This window comes from Carassius auratus, chromosome 35, assembly GCF_003368295.1.
Source record: "Carassius auratus strain Wakin chromosome 35, ASM336829v1, whole genome shotgun sequence".
NCBI lineage: Eukaryota > Metazoa > Chordata > Actinopteri > Cypriniformes > Cyprinidae > Carassius > Carassius auratus.
The window spans coordinates 1,398,435-1,414,311 of record NC_039277.1 but is presented as its reverse complement, the minus strand read 5'-3'; the positions used below and the strand labels follow the sequence as shown (position 1 = coordinate 1,414,311).

The 15,877-nt window shown below is 42.4% G+C and overlaps 1 protein-coding gene across 2 annotated transcripts in view; it reads left to right on the top strand.

Annotated features, from left to right (window-relative positions):
- The window catches only part of LOC113053988 (talin-1-like), a 66,191-nt gene that overhangs the window by 36,042 nt on the left and 14,272 nt on the right, over positions 1–15,877 (top strand). For both annotated transcript variants that reach the window (XM_026219182.1, XM_026219181.1), the window contains exons 19-43: positions 137–303; positions 390–518; positions 1,610–1,723; positions 1,951–2,064; positions 2,144–2,278; positions 2,418–2,546; positions 4,199–4,301; positions 4,433–4,641; positions 4,896–5,015; positions 6,146–6,343; positions 6,548–6,687; positions 7,946–8,039; positions 8,635–8,724; positions 8,815–8,937; positions 9,457–9,600; positions 11,281–11,442; positions 11,524–11,664; positions 11,760–11,941; positions 12,422–12,554; positions 12,674–12,775; positions 12,852–13,022; positions 13,155–13,403; positions 14,921–15,040; positions 15,416–15,562; positions 15,648–15,814. In XM_026219182.1, coding sequence (XP_026074967.1) covers positions 137–303; positions 390–518; positions 1,610–1,723; positions 1,951–2,064; positions 2,144–2,278; positions 2,418–2,546; positions 4,199–4,301; positions 4,433–4,641; positions 4,896–5,015; positions 6,146–6,343; positions 6,548–6,687; positions 7,946–8,039; positions 8,635–8,724; positions 8,815–8,937; positions 9,457–9,600; positions 11,281–11,442; positions 11,524–11,664; positions 11,760–11,941; positions 12,422–12,554; positions 12,674–12,775; positions 12,852–13,022; positions 13,155–13,403; positions 14,921–15,040; positions 15,416–15,562; positions 15,648–15,814 — 3,583 coding nt within the window. The remainder of the gene's footprint in view (positions 1–136; positions 304–389; positions 519–1,609; positions 1,724–1,950; positions 2,065–2,143; positions 2,279–2,417; positions 2,547–4,198; positions 4,302–4,432; positions 4,642–4,895; positions 5,016–6,145; positions 6,344–6,547; positions 6,688–7,945; positions 8,040–8,634; positions 8,725–8,814; positions 8,938–9,456; positions 9,601–11,280; positions 11,443–11,523; positions 11,665–11,759; positions 11,942–12,421; positions 12,555–12,673; positions 12,776–12,851; positions 13,023–13,154; positions 13,404–14,920; positions 15,041–15,415; positions 15,563–15,647; positions 15,815–15,877) is intronic.

Below are 15,877 nucleotides of genomic sequence, written 5' to 3'. Positions count from 1 at the left end.
TACCCCATCACTACAGATATCAAAACAGAAACGATGATGTGCAGAGACTTGAGCTAAATTCACATTTAAAAGCCTTTGGATGTTGACGTATGTACAAATCAGACTCGTGCACAGATGTGTTCCTCTCTGTGTTCAGGGGAGATGGTGCGACAGGCTCGGATCCTGGCTCAGGCCACCTCAGATTTGGTCAATGCTATCAAGGCCGACGCGGAGGGCGAGACTGACCTGGAGAACTCCCGTAAACTCCTGTCTGCGGCCAAACTCCTGGCTGACGCCACGGCCAGGATGGTGGAAGCTGCCAAGGTGGGACAGAAGACGCCTCAGAGTGTGTTTTAGACTGGATGCGGTGCGCTCAGATCTGAAGTGTGTGTGTGTGTGTGTGTCGGCAGGGTGCGGCTGCTAACCCGGACAGTGAGGAGCAGCAGCAGAAGCTGCGTGAAGCTGCCGAGGGCCTGCGCATGGCCACCAACGCTGCGGCTCAGAACGCCATCAAGAAGAGGCTGGTCAACAAACTGGAGGTGAGGACTGGAGCACACGAGGCCGAACCTCCAGGAACACTGAGATGCGATTACACTCTTTTGAAAAGAATGAATTCTAGAGGTGTTCTCTTCTCTGCCTTATTTGGGTAAAGTTATGTTTTATAGCTCATGGAGTAAAATCTTGCCAAAGGCTCCAGTGAAAAAGATTTATGGCGTTTTTAAAGACTGCAGTGTTTGCAGATTCATAAGTGACTTGTTGCTACTTGTGAGAAAGACAACAGGCTTCACAAACTCCACATACCTCTGTTTGATACTGTTTCAGCTTGTTCCTAATCTGCAGTAAAAAGAACCCAGTTCAGGATTCGTTTTTGTGATATCTGTCCGTCTGTCTCTAACTGGCCAAAATACCCCAGTGACTTTCCAGAAGACTCACGTAGCCCTAGCAGCTAGCTAGAACTTGCCCAACTCTAACAACCACTAAATACAGAGCTTAACAATGTCTAATAACCAACAGCCAGACAGAACTACATCACAACACCTAGAAACCAAGATAAAGACCCTAACAACCAACTAGAGCGGCTGATGCTAATGCTCACCAAGGATACACTTCATTGATTAAATCCTGTAAGAGTTGTGTAATATTATTACATTTACAGCTTGAAAATATTTATAAATTTAATGTATTACTTTTATGAATTAACTACATTCATAAAAATATAAAAATAATAATAATAGAAAAACATTATTTTAATGAGTAGTAAATAAATGCAGACTCTGTGAGGAAAAGAGACTATTTAAAACATTAAGAAGTTGAATTTATTCTAAAATTTTGCCTAGTAGTGGATACATACAAGACGGTTCGCTCATTTTACTATGAATGAGGGGAAACGCAGTGTGCAGTGTGGCAGAATGAGTCCCGCTTTTACAAATAAAAGATCCAAGTGGCCAGTTTAAGGATGAGAAACCACATAAATGGCTGAGTGGATGTCAGATTGTATTAAACGAGCAGTTTTGGGGATTTCAGAGTTTCATGATTCAGGTAGATGGAGTTTGTGTCTTGTATTAGCAGCTGTAGGTGGCTCTATCTGTGGTTTTCTGATAAATATGTTTGTGTCGTATGTGTTTGTCAGAACGCAGCGAAGCAGGCCGCGGCGGCTGCCACTCAGACTATCGCTGCGGCGCAGCAAGCTTCCTCCTCCAACAAGAACCCTGCGGCCCAGCAACAGCTCGTGCAGAGCTGCAAGGTGGGCGCCGTGGCAACAGCCACTTCCTGTTTGTGTCAGGTTAAAACCAGTTCACATGAGTGCTGTGTTTGGGAATGACTGATGTGAGCAGACATGAAACATAAAGCATCACTCTGTGGATGAAAAGCACTTAACACTTGTTTTTGAGAGCTTTCCCGCTTCCGGAATGTTCTGATTGTTATATGATGAGTGTAAAGCTGAACATGAACACATGTTGTGGTTTTCAGGGGGTGGCGGATCAGATCCCTCAGCTGGTTCAGGGTGTGAGAGGGAGCAAGGCTCAGCCCGACAGCCCCAGCGCACAGCTCGCCCTGATCGGAGCCAGTCAGAACTTCCTGCAGGTCCTCTCACTCTTCTGACCTTGTGTCTCAAAGAGCAAATCTGCTTCATGGAGCTCATGGTGTGTGTTCTCTTCTTCAGCCCGGAGCCAAAATGGTGACCGCGGCCAAGGCGACGGTTCCCACCATCAGTGACCAGGCGTCTGCCATGCAGCTCAGTCAGGCCTCCAAGAACCTGGCCAGTGCCCTCGCTGAGCTGCGCACGGCCGCACAGAAGGTGCCTTCTCAGCATCAGTCAACACTGTTTGATTCTACAGCACCAGAGCATCACTGCTGTGCTTATATATAGAAAGTGAGTGAACATGTGGCTGTATTGAGATGAGTTTCTCATGGTTGTCTGTCTCTGTCTGACTCAGGCTCAGGAGGCGTGTGGTCCTCTGGAGATTGATAACGCTCTCACAATGGTACGGGGGCTGGAGAGGGACATGCAGGAAGCCAAAGCTTCAGCTGCTGAAGGCAAACTCAAACCCCTGCCTGGAGAAACGGTGAGTGTGTCACAGTACACGCACTGAACAGCCAAGAAGTGTCCAGCACACATGCACACTCATTCACTACTGTTCAAAATCATCCCAGGATGCACCTGAGAAAATACATTACACTACATAATTTCAAAACCACGCTCTGTCTTGTTACATTGTTTTTTTGCAATGACTCTAATCTGAAAATAGCTAATTTTCGCATTCCTCATTAAAGACCTGCAGCATCTTTCCTCGACTTTTTTTCTTAATAATAATTTGTATATTTTTATATAAAGCATTCAAGTAAGAAAAACAAATAATGAAATGTAAAAATCCCTTTCAGGAAGTCTTTTTGTTTTTTTTGGCCTGTATCTTAAAATTAGGCTATGTGCATTCACACTCACTTTACCAGCACAGGTCACATATATAATGAGTAATAATGAGTCATAAACACATCCACAGCGCGAAATCCTGGTATAGATGGAAAGGTAAGGGTCCACTGAGCGACATACTGTGCACTTTTAGTCCAACGAAGCAATAGCGCTCTAATATGGACGGTAATTCCTTTGTGTAATGTTGTCTCATTTCTTTGGGGACAGGATTGTTTGTATCTGTTATAGAATAAACTACGCTCAAAATACTACGTCACTTTAGTAAAGAAATTAAGAAATTCTTTAAAGAAATACAACTTTTCATACATTTCACAGAATGTATCAACACTACGTCCAATGTCATCTGAACAAATGGAAGAGAAGAGAGAGAAAAAAGTTGACAATGACTGTTAAAAGATAAAGCTAGAAATCTCAGGATGTACTGTAATTGGCATTCATAGTTTTTTTTTCTTATTTAAATGTATTACTCAAATTATTAATTAATAATAATATTAATTATTATTATTAAATTGTATTTTTCTAGTACTCAAATCAATTATATAATGTCTAAGATTCTGTTTATTGTCTTATAATCAAAAAATAAAGTTGCAGTGCAATGTTTAATGACTAACATACAGTTGGTAAATATTTACATGGGGGTGGGCTAGACATAATATCAGAAAAATGGTTGCAGGAATCTCATTTGTCATGTTTCATCATTGCTCCAGGACTGATTTCATGTATTTTTATATGAAACCAAAAAAAATTAGTGTGGTCCAGTTTTTCTCAAGGCACTTCAGTGTCTATAACTTTTTACCTTTTTGAGCATTATCAAATCTGGATGATGGATAGTAAAGCCCAAAGGGTCTGCTTTCCAAAGAAACCAAACCGTGTGTGAAGTCAGGAGCTATTACAATTTTAAGTTACAGTATGTAGGTCATTTTCAGCTGTGAGTCCCAAAAATGGGGATGCAGGTTAACTAGAAACATCTTATAAATTCATTGGTCGAAAAGAGTTGCAATCCATTCTTAAAAAAGCTTGTCAGGCTTTATATAGATATAGTATTATTGAAACAATATCGCCTTGCAGTCAAACGGGTTAAGAACCATGGATATATTGTGCACTGTGGTTTTACACCCAATGTAATGTTAGTGAATACGGCTTTATTTTTTCAATTCTAAAAAGGTACATTGTGAATGAAAAACAAGAAGTGTTCCTTCAGCTTGTGTTATTGATACATATAGGCCTGTTTGAACATGCTTTATGAAATATGAAAATATGATTCCTTGTGTGTGTGTGTGTGTGTAGCTGGAGAAGTGTTCTCAGGATCTGGGCTCCAGCACTAAAGCCGTGAGCTCTGCTATCGCTCAGCTCCTCAGTGAAGCCACCCAAGGCAACGAGAACTACACAGGTAACCCATCAATCTCACAAGCTTCAGAAGTTATGATCAAGCCCGTGTCCAATGGCATGTTATGCAGCGCCCACTGTCTCCCTGAATGCCTCCTAATGTCAGTTTGTGGATGGTTTCTGTGTGTTCTGCAGGTATGGCTGCTCGTGACGTGGCTCAGGCTCTGCGTTCGCTGGCTTCAGCTGCTCGTGGAGTGGCCGCCAACACCGAGGACCCTCAAGCACGTAACGCCATGCTGGACTGCGCCGCCGATGCCATGGACAAATCTGCCAGCCTGATCGAGGAGACCAAGAGAGCCATAGCCAAACCAGGAGACCCTGACACCCAGCAGAGACTGGCCCAGGTTAAACCCAACCTCAGCTTGAACACATATGAGAATAGCTCAATAGAGTGGGGTTAAAGTCAGTAAAGAAACCTCCCTTTTAATTGCTGATGGGAGATTGGTCTGCTGTAGGGTGAAGTGCCCATTATTCTGAAAAGAAAATTTGCTGTTGTGTTTCTATGATTAGCATAACTGGAGAAGCATCTAAAATGCTCTGCTGATGACGTGTGTGTGTGTGTGTGTGTGTGTGTGTGTGTGTGTGTGTGTGTGTGCAGGTAGCTAAGGCTGTGTCTCAGGCTCTGAACCGCTCTGTAAACTGTCTGCCGGGGCAGAGAGACGTGGATAATGCCATCAGAACCGTAGGAGAAGCCAGCAAGAAACTGCTGTCTAATAAAGTGAGTCCCCCCAAGCCATAAAGACACTCACAAAGTATTTTCCAGAATGCTATTTGCAATATCGTTGTCATCTGGATGGTCATGTGACTTACATCTAAAGTGCCTTATATAATGTAAGTAATGTCAGCTCATCAAACACGCTTGGTTACACAAAAACTGTCCAGCTCTTCAAGCCTGCTCGCATCAAGACACGTTTCTTGCCAATTGATGTGATAAACAGGTATGTATGATAAATGTGTCTGTTCAGACCAGAAAAACATTTACAGTTGCCAATCAGTGAGACTCAGGCTTATAGGGACACGCCAGTAGTCTATTGGTAGTACTCATAAACAGACTTTGTTTTGCAAAAAAAAAAAAAGTAAGAAGCAGAAGACGAATCTAGAACCATGTTTGATAAAGACAATAACAAATACAAAAAATATAAAAAGCTGTTTAAAATCCCATAAATACTGCTTGACTTCCTTTGATGGTGTCAGAAACACAACGCTGTACAGCTCTGCCGCTGCATTTCTGCTGTTTCATAAGTGCCACCTAGTGTCAGACAGTGGATTTGCATTTTTATTCCAAATATTGGTGAACACGCTTTAACTTTTCTAAGTAGACCGCTTCAGTATCATAGTCTCCTCATCATCATACTCAAACCTAACTAAAGCTAGAGAGGGCTTTTAGGCTGAATTGAAACGTTTGTGAAGGAAAACGTAAGTCATGCAGCAGAACGTGAGTTTGGTGTCAGCGAGGAACTGACGTGAACAGGAAATTAATGTGAACCTGCTACACGAGGTCATTTCAGCTCTCCAAATTGGAAACGTCAGCATTTCTTCTTCTTTTCTTTTCATTTTTTGTCACTTTCCAGTAAAATTACCACCGTGCTTTGATAAAAATCATGTTGAAATAATGTGCAGCCCAAAATTAAAAGCTATAATCAAACCCATTGGCAGTCAACCAAACATCCATCAGTCTATCCATTCTACTGCATGGACTTAAAACCTCCAAAACTTTACACTTTCTAGCCAGGTTTGTCTCTTTGTAATCTGGTTTCTCTCTTAGTGTTTTCTTTGTCCCTGTTAGACATTACACTGAGCCGTGTTACAGTCACTGTTCCTGTTATAAACCGTGTCTCTGATCTTTAGTTCCCAGTGAGCGGGAAGAGTTTCCAGGAGGCTCAGGTGAATCTGAACGAGGCCGCAGTGGGACTGAACCAGTCAGCCAATGAACTGGTGCAGGCGTCACGCGGGACCACCCAGGACCTGGCCAAAGCCTCCGGGAAGTTCGGACAAGACTTCAATCACTTCCTGCAGGCTGGAGTGGACATGGCTGGACAATCCCAGGTATTGTGGCAAGACTATAGCACTTACACTCATAACCCTGCTCCTGAATTATTCTAGCTATAGAATCATTTGATGTATGATATTATAGGTTACTGATACAAGTGTTATGCATGAAATGGAAATATAAATGAAGTCACTAAGAAAACAAAACCCTGAGGAAGTCACCTGACACTTGATTGATATCTGAATGCTGTCTTCCTGTAGTCTAAAGAGGACCAGACTCAAGTGGTCACCAACCTGAAGACCATCTCCATGTCCTCCAGCAAACTCCTGCTGTCCGCTAAAGCTCTGTCCACGGACCCCAACTCACCCAACCTCAAAAACCAGCTGGCCGCTGCCGCTCGGTGAGACTCGGCCGTCTTCTGCTGTCCAGCTCATGCTTTGTCATCAAGAATCCCTATAGATTCAGAAATATACAACTGAATCTATAGGGATTTTTGATGACACAAAGTGAAGAATAGGGATTGGAAGTTTTGGATGACTTCAGTAATATTCCATTTAAAACGAGGGTGGATTTCAAACAGTTTTTGCACCCTTGAACAGTATTTTGTACAAACATGAGCAACCCCGTTCATGAAGGGAATCTGATCTGGCATGTGATTGGTGCAACTGATGCTGGTAGGTCACATGACAATGACATCAGGAAGAATGTGGTTTGTATGGATTATATTCATACTACATAGAATTTACTTTTTTTTAAAACAAAATATAAGTACTTCTATTAAGTAGAAGAGCCTACTCATAGAGTATGTGTTATTAGACAGCCATGGCATGGTCATCGGTGTTAAGGTGCAATAGTGCCACCTGCTATGATGGATTTTCAACCAGTTATGATTTTTTTTACAGTATTGCCTTATTTGCAGTATTCACATTATATCAGTATTTCATTTTTGAAATGTCATGTTTATTATTGCAACACCCTTAGCTTATAGCATTTACGTATTCTGGTATTGGGAAACGTGGGCTGTTTTATGGCACGATCACATTAGCAAAACTGCAGCAAAATTTGTCAAAAGAAGTCTCTGTTGTCTGTAGTGCAGAGATGTGTGAAGTGCACAGACCTCTACAGATTTAACACCAGAATTTCACAGGCCATATAGTTATCCTAGCTACTATTTGAAACCATCTTGGTGTCAGGAGTGCATCTAAAATGCAGCTGGCTGTGACTCTTTCTGTAGAGGATGGAGTCAGATGTGTCTGTGTGATGGCGTGGAGCCTAACAGTGCTTGTGATAGTAACTGTAGAAACTGTGCACTCAAGCACACACACACTGCTCCTCTATTGACATACATTACATAAGTGGCATGCTCGCTTTTCTACACATTTGGGTCGGAATGAGCACAATTATGTAATAGGCATCTATACAGCAAACCTGCTCTCTGATGTGTTTGTGAGGCAAAGAGGAAGACGGGATGAAACAACAGCAGCTAATGGCTTTACAGCGCTCGCAATCCAAAATCTCCCATCAGACCCTCACAGAGCATCAGAGAGAGAGAGAGAGAGAGTCGGTGTGTGGTAGCACTCGTGGGTGGATAGCTCCTCACAGATCTCTCACACGGTTCAAACTCTAATGTGTGTGTCTCTCTCTCTGTGTGTGGATAGCGCGGTGACAGACAGCATTAATCAGCTGATCAGCATGTGTACCCAGCAGGCTCCGGGACAGAAGGAGTGTGACAACGCTCTCCGTGAGCTCGAGGTGCTTCTACTCTCTCTTTCTCTTCTCATCTTGTCTGTGTTTATCAGTTTGTGTGAGCGTTCGATTCTCAGACTCGGCACTGATCTCAGTCTGTGTTTCATGAGCAGAGATCACACCGGTTGTAGAATGATGTAATGAAATACTTATATAAAGATATCGTTTTTGTATAAACATAGGCATATATGCTGCATGACTTGAAATGCTGTTTGATATCGAGCGGCAGTAGTTTTTGCATGATATTGGAAATGTCAACGAAGCAACAGAACACATTTTCAAATCAGCAGTTTTCACTTTTATAACGAAGAAAATGTATTTGCGAAACAAATCTTTGTTAACATTATAAATGTCCTTGCTGAATAAAGGATTATTATTATCATTGGAATCTTAATGACTGCACGTTTTTTAAAAATTTTGATGTACTTGTTAAGAAGTGTAATCCGAACGTTGAAGACCGTTGTTCTAGTGTGTTCTATTTATTTGTTCAAATCTTAAAATGGACTTGGAAGTAGCATTTGCTCTCTAGAATTGAATAACTTGCGAGCAGTGTAGGTGTGCTGCATGTGTGGTGTGTGTAACTGTGTGTGTGTGTCCGCAGACGGTCGGAGGAATGCTGGAGAACCCCACTGAAGCGGTCAGTGAGATGGGCTACTTCGACTGCATTGACAGTGTGATGGAGAACTCAAAGGTGCCACACAGATCCGCTTCACTATGAAACGCTACGTCAGCCAGTCAGTGTTGAGCTAAAGCTGTGTGTTTATGTTGATGTTGTGTGCAGGTTCTGGGCGAGGCCATGGCTGGCATTTCCCAGAATGCCAAGAACAGTAACTTACCAGAATTTGGAGACGCTGTCAGTTCAGCATCGAAGGCGCTGTGTGGTCTCACTGAGGCAGCCTCTCAGGTAAAAACACTGTGTGTGTGATTGGTGTTTTGTGGGTTTGTGTGAAACTCCTCTCTGCTAAATTAGTCGACCTAAAGAGGCGATGCGTGATAAAATGTACCAGGGCTATGATGCATCAAACATCTGGAGTTACAGGAGCGCATTAAATGAACAAACGCATTGCCTTGCTGCTCTCTCCTCATATTTAACTGCTTCCTGTGTGTCGTCCTAAAAGCAGCTTCACAAAAACACTCACGGCTGCCGTTTGATTCAGAAGTGCTTGATTTCATTTTTATTTGCTTGAGTCCTGTTTGTTTTTCAACTAGGCTGCACTATATTGATAAAAAGCATAACTGTTGATTGCTTCAATAGAATTTTCATCAAAATACTTATTTTTTGTGGGGTATACCATATTGTTTATGGAAGTTTTGTTGATGTGTTCTGTTCCTTTTATTGTGGGGACACATTTATTTCTGTAGCACTTCTCACAGTGCAGATTGTTTCGAAGCAGCTTCACAGTAATATCCATGTGTCTCTCAGGGGGCGTATCTGGTGGGTGTGTCTGACCCGAACAGTCACGCTGGGCAGAAGGGGCTTGTGGACCCCTCACAGTTCGCCAGAGCCAAGCAGTCGATCCAGATGGCCTGTCAGAACCTGGTGGACCCGTCCTGCACCCAGTCCCAGGTAACAGCGGGACTCTGCTCCTTCCTAGACACAAACTGTCAGTCTGGAATAGACAAACACATACCTAAGCTCTGGTTTACTTTAGAAATGGTTTAGAAAAATAGCCATTGATAGCGTGTCATTATTAGTAGATAACCATCTACTAATCGAGTTTTTCAATAGCTGATGCAACTTTTCTACACAAAATTTAAATAAAGATGTGACCCTGGTCCGCAAAACCAGTCATAAGGGTACATTTTTTAAAGTGTACATTTACATTTAAGCTTTTAGCAGACGCTTTTATCCAAAGCAACTTACAGTGCATTCAGGCTATAAAATGTTTTGACCAATATTTTATGTGTGTGCCCTGGGAATTGAACCCACAACCTTTTGCACTTGTAACACAATGCTCAACCACTGAACCACAGGAAACTGAGATTTATACATCGTCTGAAAGCTGAATATATAAGCTTTCCATTGATGTATATTGATAGGACAATATTTAACTAATATTTGAAAATCTGGAATCTGAGGGTGCAAAAAACCTAAGTACTGAGGAAATCGCTTTTAAATTGTTCAAATGAATTCTTAGCAATGCATATTACTAATCAAAAGTTAAGTTTTGATATATATATCTTCATTTAACATCTTTACTTAATATCCTAATGCTTTTGGCATAAAAGAAAAATGGATAATTTTGGCCCATACAATGTATTTTTTTGCTATTGTTACACATTTACCCCAGAGACTTAAGGGCAGCTCCAGTGTCACACATATTATTTATTGATTTGGAGATTTGGGAACACAAGGAACAACTTAAAGGGGTGCTAGCATTTACAGTTGTTTGGTAAAACAAATCTACACAATAGATTGTGAGAGTGGACAAGGTTCAAGCTGTTTACACTTTGTAGAAATCTTCTTGGTTTGAAAGTGACTTTTGGTCCAATAGACAATGGTCCTTTTTTGGCTGAAATTTGAAAAAAATAATAATGCGATAACGTGACGCACCTTAAATAGTGCTTCAGACTGCACCTAAAACAGTCACACTTACGACAAAGAATATTAATGTTGTGGCGACTATATGAATTACATGCTATGATTTAAATATTTGCATGTAATGCCTTTTTAATGCCGATAGTTTTGCGACCACATCTTTTGATCTTCATGTTGATGTAATAAACTGAGACGATGCTCATCAAAGTTTCAGAGGAAAAAACGCCCTTATTTGTAATGCAATATCGCAATATGCTTTGTGATCTGTTAACTTTTAATAAACAAAGTATCAGCTATTAAATTCTGACAAAGTCATAACAATAAATGCTGTTTTGACACTCTTTAGTTTGGCGGTTAATAGCACGTGAACCCATCAGATCTTTCTCTTAACTACTATAGTACGAAATAAACATGAATGGACGTCAAAGGGTGTTGCATAAGATACAGCACTGATTGCTGAAATGTGTGAGCGCTCAGTCAGTGTTTCAAACTGTGGAAAACGTGTAAAGCTTGTAAACAATGACACGTAACAATACATTAACCTCGGTTAAAGCAGGCAGTGTAATCGATCCTGCCAGTGAACTGGTCGACTTTCATTAATTATTGTATTTCATATCTGGATATTTCAACTCAAAATTGAAAGTGAATTCTTAAAGGAACATTTTGGCCCAGTTTTTAAGTCCTCACACATAACCGTCTTTTTTCAAGGTCCTCTCTGCTGCCACAATTGTTGCCAAACATACTTCTGCGTTGTGCAACGCCTGCCGCCTCGCCTCCTCCAAAACATCCAACCCAGTTGCTAAGAGACAGTTCGTCCAGAGCGCCAAAGAGGTGGCCAACAGCACCGCCAACCTCGTCAAGTCCATCAAAGTGAGTTTAGACTGTGTCTCTGGTCAGCAGTGTTGGTGTCATTATGGTGGATGTGACTCTGTGTTTGTGCTGTGACCTCAGGCTCTTGACGGGGCCTTTAACCAGGAGAACAGACAGAAGTGTAAGGAAGCCACCGGGCCGCTCATCGAGGCTGTGGATAACCTGACTGCCTTCGCTTCGAACCCCGAGTTCGCTAGCGTACCTGCACAGATCAGCCCAGAGGTACTGACTTTATACACATTTAATAGAATAGTGTAAGATGGTCAGGAGCGTACAGGTCTACAGGAAATAGAAAACCCTGTCGTGTGTGATTGCAGGGTCTGGCAGCGATGGAGCCCATCGTAGCGGCCGCTAAGACCATGCTGGAGAGCTCTACAGGCATGATCCAGACGGCCCGCTCACTGGCCGTCAACCCCAAAGACCCGCCCAAATGGTCTGTGCTGGCTGGACACTCCAGGACCGTGTCCGACTCCATCAAGAAACTCATCACCAACATGAGGTGTGCACAGAGTCTGTGTCTCTTATTCAACAGCCAACTGTGGAACCGTTAGCAGCTGGTAAAATAGCACCAAAATGAACAATAAATGGGATGGGAACATCATTTCTTCACTTTCTTCCATACAGTTTATTGCCAGTTTCAATTAAATTAATTTAGTTTTTCAGGCTGCTAATATAACTAATGTAAAGTTTAGATTTTCTAATATGTAAAAACTCATTATTAAACCGTTCTCAGCAAGAATATGATATGCCATTTCTCCAGTATTAGTACTCATTATTAAAATATAGTCAATTTAAAATGACAGTAATCTCGTATGATTGGGCAGTAGTTTGACAATAGTTTCAGATCAATTAGAAACTGTAAGTTCAGTTCAGCTATAAGCAGTTCTACTGAGTCAGCAGTGTTGTTCTTCAGCTCAAGTCAGTGTTGCGAGATGTGACTGTATCATAATTTCATATGCTGTCATGTAAATGTTTTCAGAGAGAAGGCTCCGGGTCAGAGGGAGTGTGATGACGCCATCGAGGCTCTTAATAACTGCATCCGTGAGGTGGACCAGGCGTCTCTGGCAGCCATCAGCCAGCAGCTCACGCCTAGAGACGACATCTCCCATGAGGTGAAGCTTTACAGCGGTCATGATGAACCACTGCAGTATCTTTAAAGCTGAGGCGCAGGTTTCATGAGATCGTTATCATTGTTCTGAATCTAATATTGTAATATTGTGTTGTGTTGCAGGCTCTTCACGAGCAGATGGCGGCGTCGGTGCAAGAGATCAGTAACCTGATTGAACCGGTGGCCGTCGCGGCCCACTCCGACGCCTCTCAGCTCGGTCACAAGGTCTCAATCATTCCTAAACCTGTTTCAGCGGGTCTCAGGGTTTATTGGGAGCTAAATGTGTGCCGTCTTCTCACAGGTGTCTCAGATGGTCAGTTACTTTGAGCCGCTCATCATGGCTGCCATCGGTACAGCGTCTAAGATCCGGAACAGCCAGCAGCAGATGAGCGTGCTGGATCAAACCAAGACTTTGGCTGAGTCTGCTCTACAGATGCTCTACACGGCCAAAGAGGCTGGAGGAAACCACAAGGTGAGACACCAGCAGCTGGATCCTGGGAGTATGGATTACACCAGTCCGAGATCTGCTGTGGTGCTCAGTCTCACAGTACTGTGTGTGTGTGTGTGTGTGTGTGTGTGTGTGTGTGTGTGTGTGTGTGTCCAGGCGGCTCACACGCAGGAGGCTCTGGAGGAGTCGGTTCAGATGATGAAGGAGGCAGTGAATGATCTGGGTGCGACTCTGTCAGAGGCGGCCAGCGCTGCAGGAGCGGTGGGAGGCATGGTCAACTCCATCTCTCAAGCCATCAATAATATGGAAGACGGGCCTGGAGTCGAACCTGAAGGATCGTTTGTGGATTATCAGACCACCATGGTGAAGACGGCCAAAGCTATCGCTGTCACCGTTCAGGAGATGGTAAACACTAGGGCTGGAAGTGTCTTCTGAAATAGAAACTCGGGGGGAAAAATGGAAAAAGCCACTGAGGCTGGTGGGCAAAATGCAATATGCACAAACATGCACTGAAACTGAATTAAGGTTTCGTACAGAATTCAGACATGCGCTTGACTTGTAACAAAAGATATGCATTTTAGTTAAAGGTACAGGTTGTAGGACCTGCCACTAGAGGGAGCACTATCAAAACAATAACAATCGCTTGGTTTGATGACGCTAAGAAGGAGCGTGGAATGATGGGAATTGTTGTCTTCTAGCCAACTGCTGACGGCCATCAATCAGACGGAAACATAAATCATGGATTTTACGCAAGTTCAACGGTTTGCGCGAGTAGATTACATACAAAGTCAATGCAAAGACGTGATCACACCTCCTCGCGTGTCTAAAGACGCGATGCCCTGCGTTTGGCGTGTATACCCCATAATACTAATCTTATTGATCGATATAATAGCATACGTTTTCTGTAAAGATACAAATTAAAACAACTCACCTGTCGAGTGAAACACAAGCGAGATCGGCATCTCTTTCTAGTTGAAGTTTGTCGCGAAGCTACTTCCGCATTTGTCCACAACACTGTTGTCATGTGGTTTCTACATCATAAAGGCGGTAAAAAAAGGGAACTAACGTCATTAGATTCATATCTATGCTACATACTCCGATACAGTAGGTGGCGGTATGCACCTGATAAGCCATGGTTGCAGTCTGCCATAAAACTAAGAAGAAGAACTAACGTCATTGACAGGCGACTGCACTGCACCGTGCACTGTTCAGAATGGGAATTTTGTCATGATTTACAGGTAGTTGAAAACATTAGAGATATTGTTAGTAATCAGCTGGACAAAATATATAACACTAGCCTAGTGGTTTTTGGATATTTTACTGTAAATATATTACAAATTGTACCTTTAACCTGACAAGCATTCCTGACTAATCACCTTAAGAACATCTGATAAACTAAATATATTGTAACAATCAAACATTATACAGTGTTTAACAATCGAGTAATCAAATATGAATATACACGAAAATATGTTGATCAAACTTTAATGATATTCATGAAAAGCTGGTTAATTAAAGCTGGTAATGTTCTCATGAATGATTAATTTTGTTTGGCTCATCTATTGGCTGAAAGACAGATTGGACACTCTTAAAAGATTAGCAGACAATGACTAGTCATGCCTTCATTGTGCATGAACTTGCATTTGCATGCATCATCTGCACCAGAGAGCACTATTGCATTTTTATTCTGATGGTATTATATAAATAAATTAATTAGATTATTTTCCTCAGTCATTTTCACTCTCAAATGCTTGCTTTAAGCCCAGTATGTATTTAAAATATACAGTATTTTTCATTCATTGATTTATTTTAGATATATTTTTTAATGTTATGGTTCAAAATAATTTCCTGAAAGGAGAATTCTGCATTATTTATATATGAGAAGAGACTGACGGTGTGTTTTTAAAATGCTGTGTTGCCAGGTTACCAAATCCAACAACAACCCTGATGAGCTGGGCGGCTTGGCCAATCAGCTGACCACAGAGTTCGGTGACCTGGCATCCGAGGCCAGATGTGCAGCCATGACCGCCGAGAACGACGAGGTATCGTCACGTACGCTTCAACTCTGGAGAGTTAATGGCATATCCACATAATATCATAATTCACATGAAACTGACTCCATTTACTGTTACTGGTCTTAATGAGAAATGTTTGTGTTCATTATTTTTTGTACTTTACGTTTCAGCTGACCAAGCCCTCTTATTTTTAACTCCTCCCTCCAATCAGCTGTCAAATAGAAACCTCTTTTGATTATCGATAAATAAAATCACACCCCTACACTATATTTCTTGTTAATTATGCTGTTGCTCTCCGATATATGTCACATTACTTGTGTAAAATGAGCTACTTTGCATTAAGTTAATTCTTTGACTAGGTCAGGATTTGAGGAGTTGACGGTCAGGTGTTTTGTTCCTCAGATCGGCTCTCACATCAGGAAGCAGGTGTCAGAGCTGGGCTACAGCTGCACTGGTCTGGTCAGTAAAGCAGGAGCGCTGCAGTGCAGTCCGAACGACTCCTACACCAAGAACGAGCTCATCAACAGCGCTCGCAAAGTCTCCGAAAAGGTCCACACTAGATCTTCTCCTACTGGACATATGGGGGTCATGTCAGGCCTGAGCAGACTCCTGATGTCCTTACTCTCTCTCTCAGGTGTCTCACGTGTTGGCGGCTCTTCAGGCGGGCAATCGTGGCACTCAGGCCTGCATTACTGCTGCCAGTGCTGTGTCTGGCATCATCGCTGATCTGGACACCACCATCATGTTTGCCAGCGCAGGCTCTCTCAACCGAGAGAACGCCGAGACCTTCGCAGACCACAGGTACTCCCTCCACCAGACCGCCCAGTGGATTGACCAATTTTTGAAGGGTCATGAAACACAACT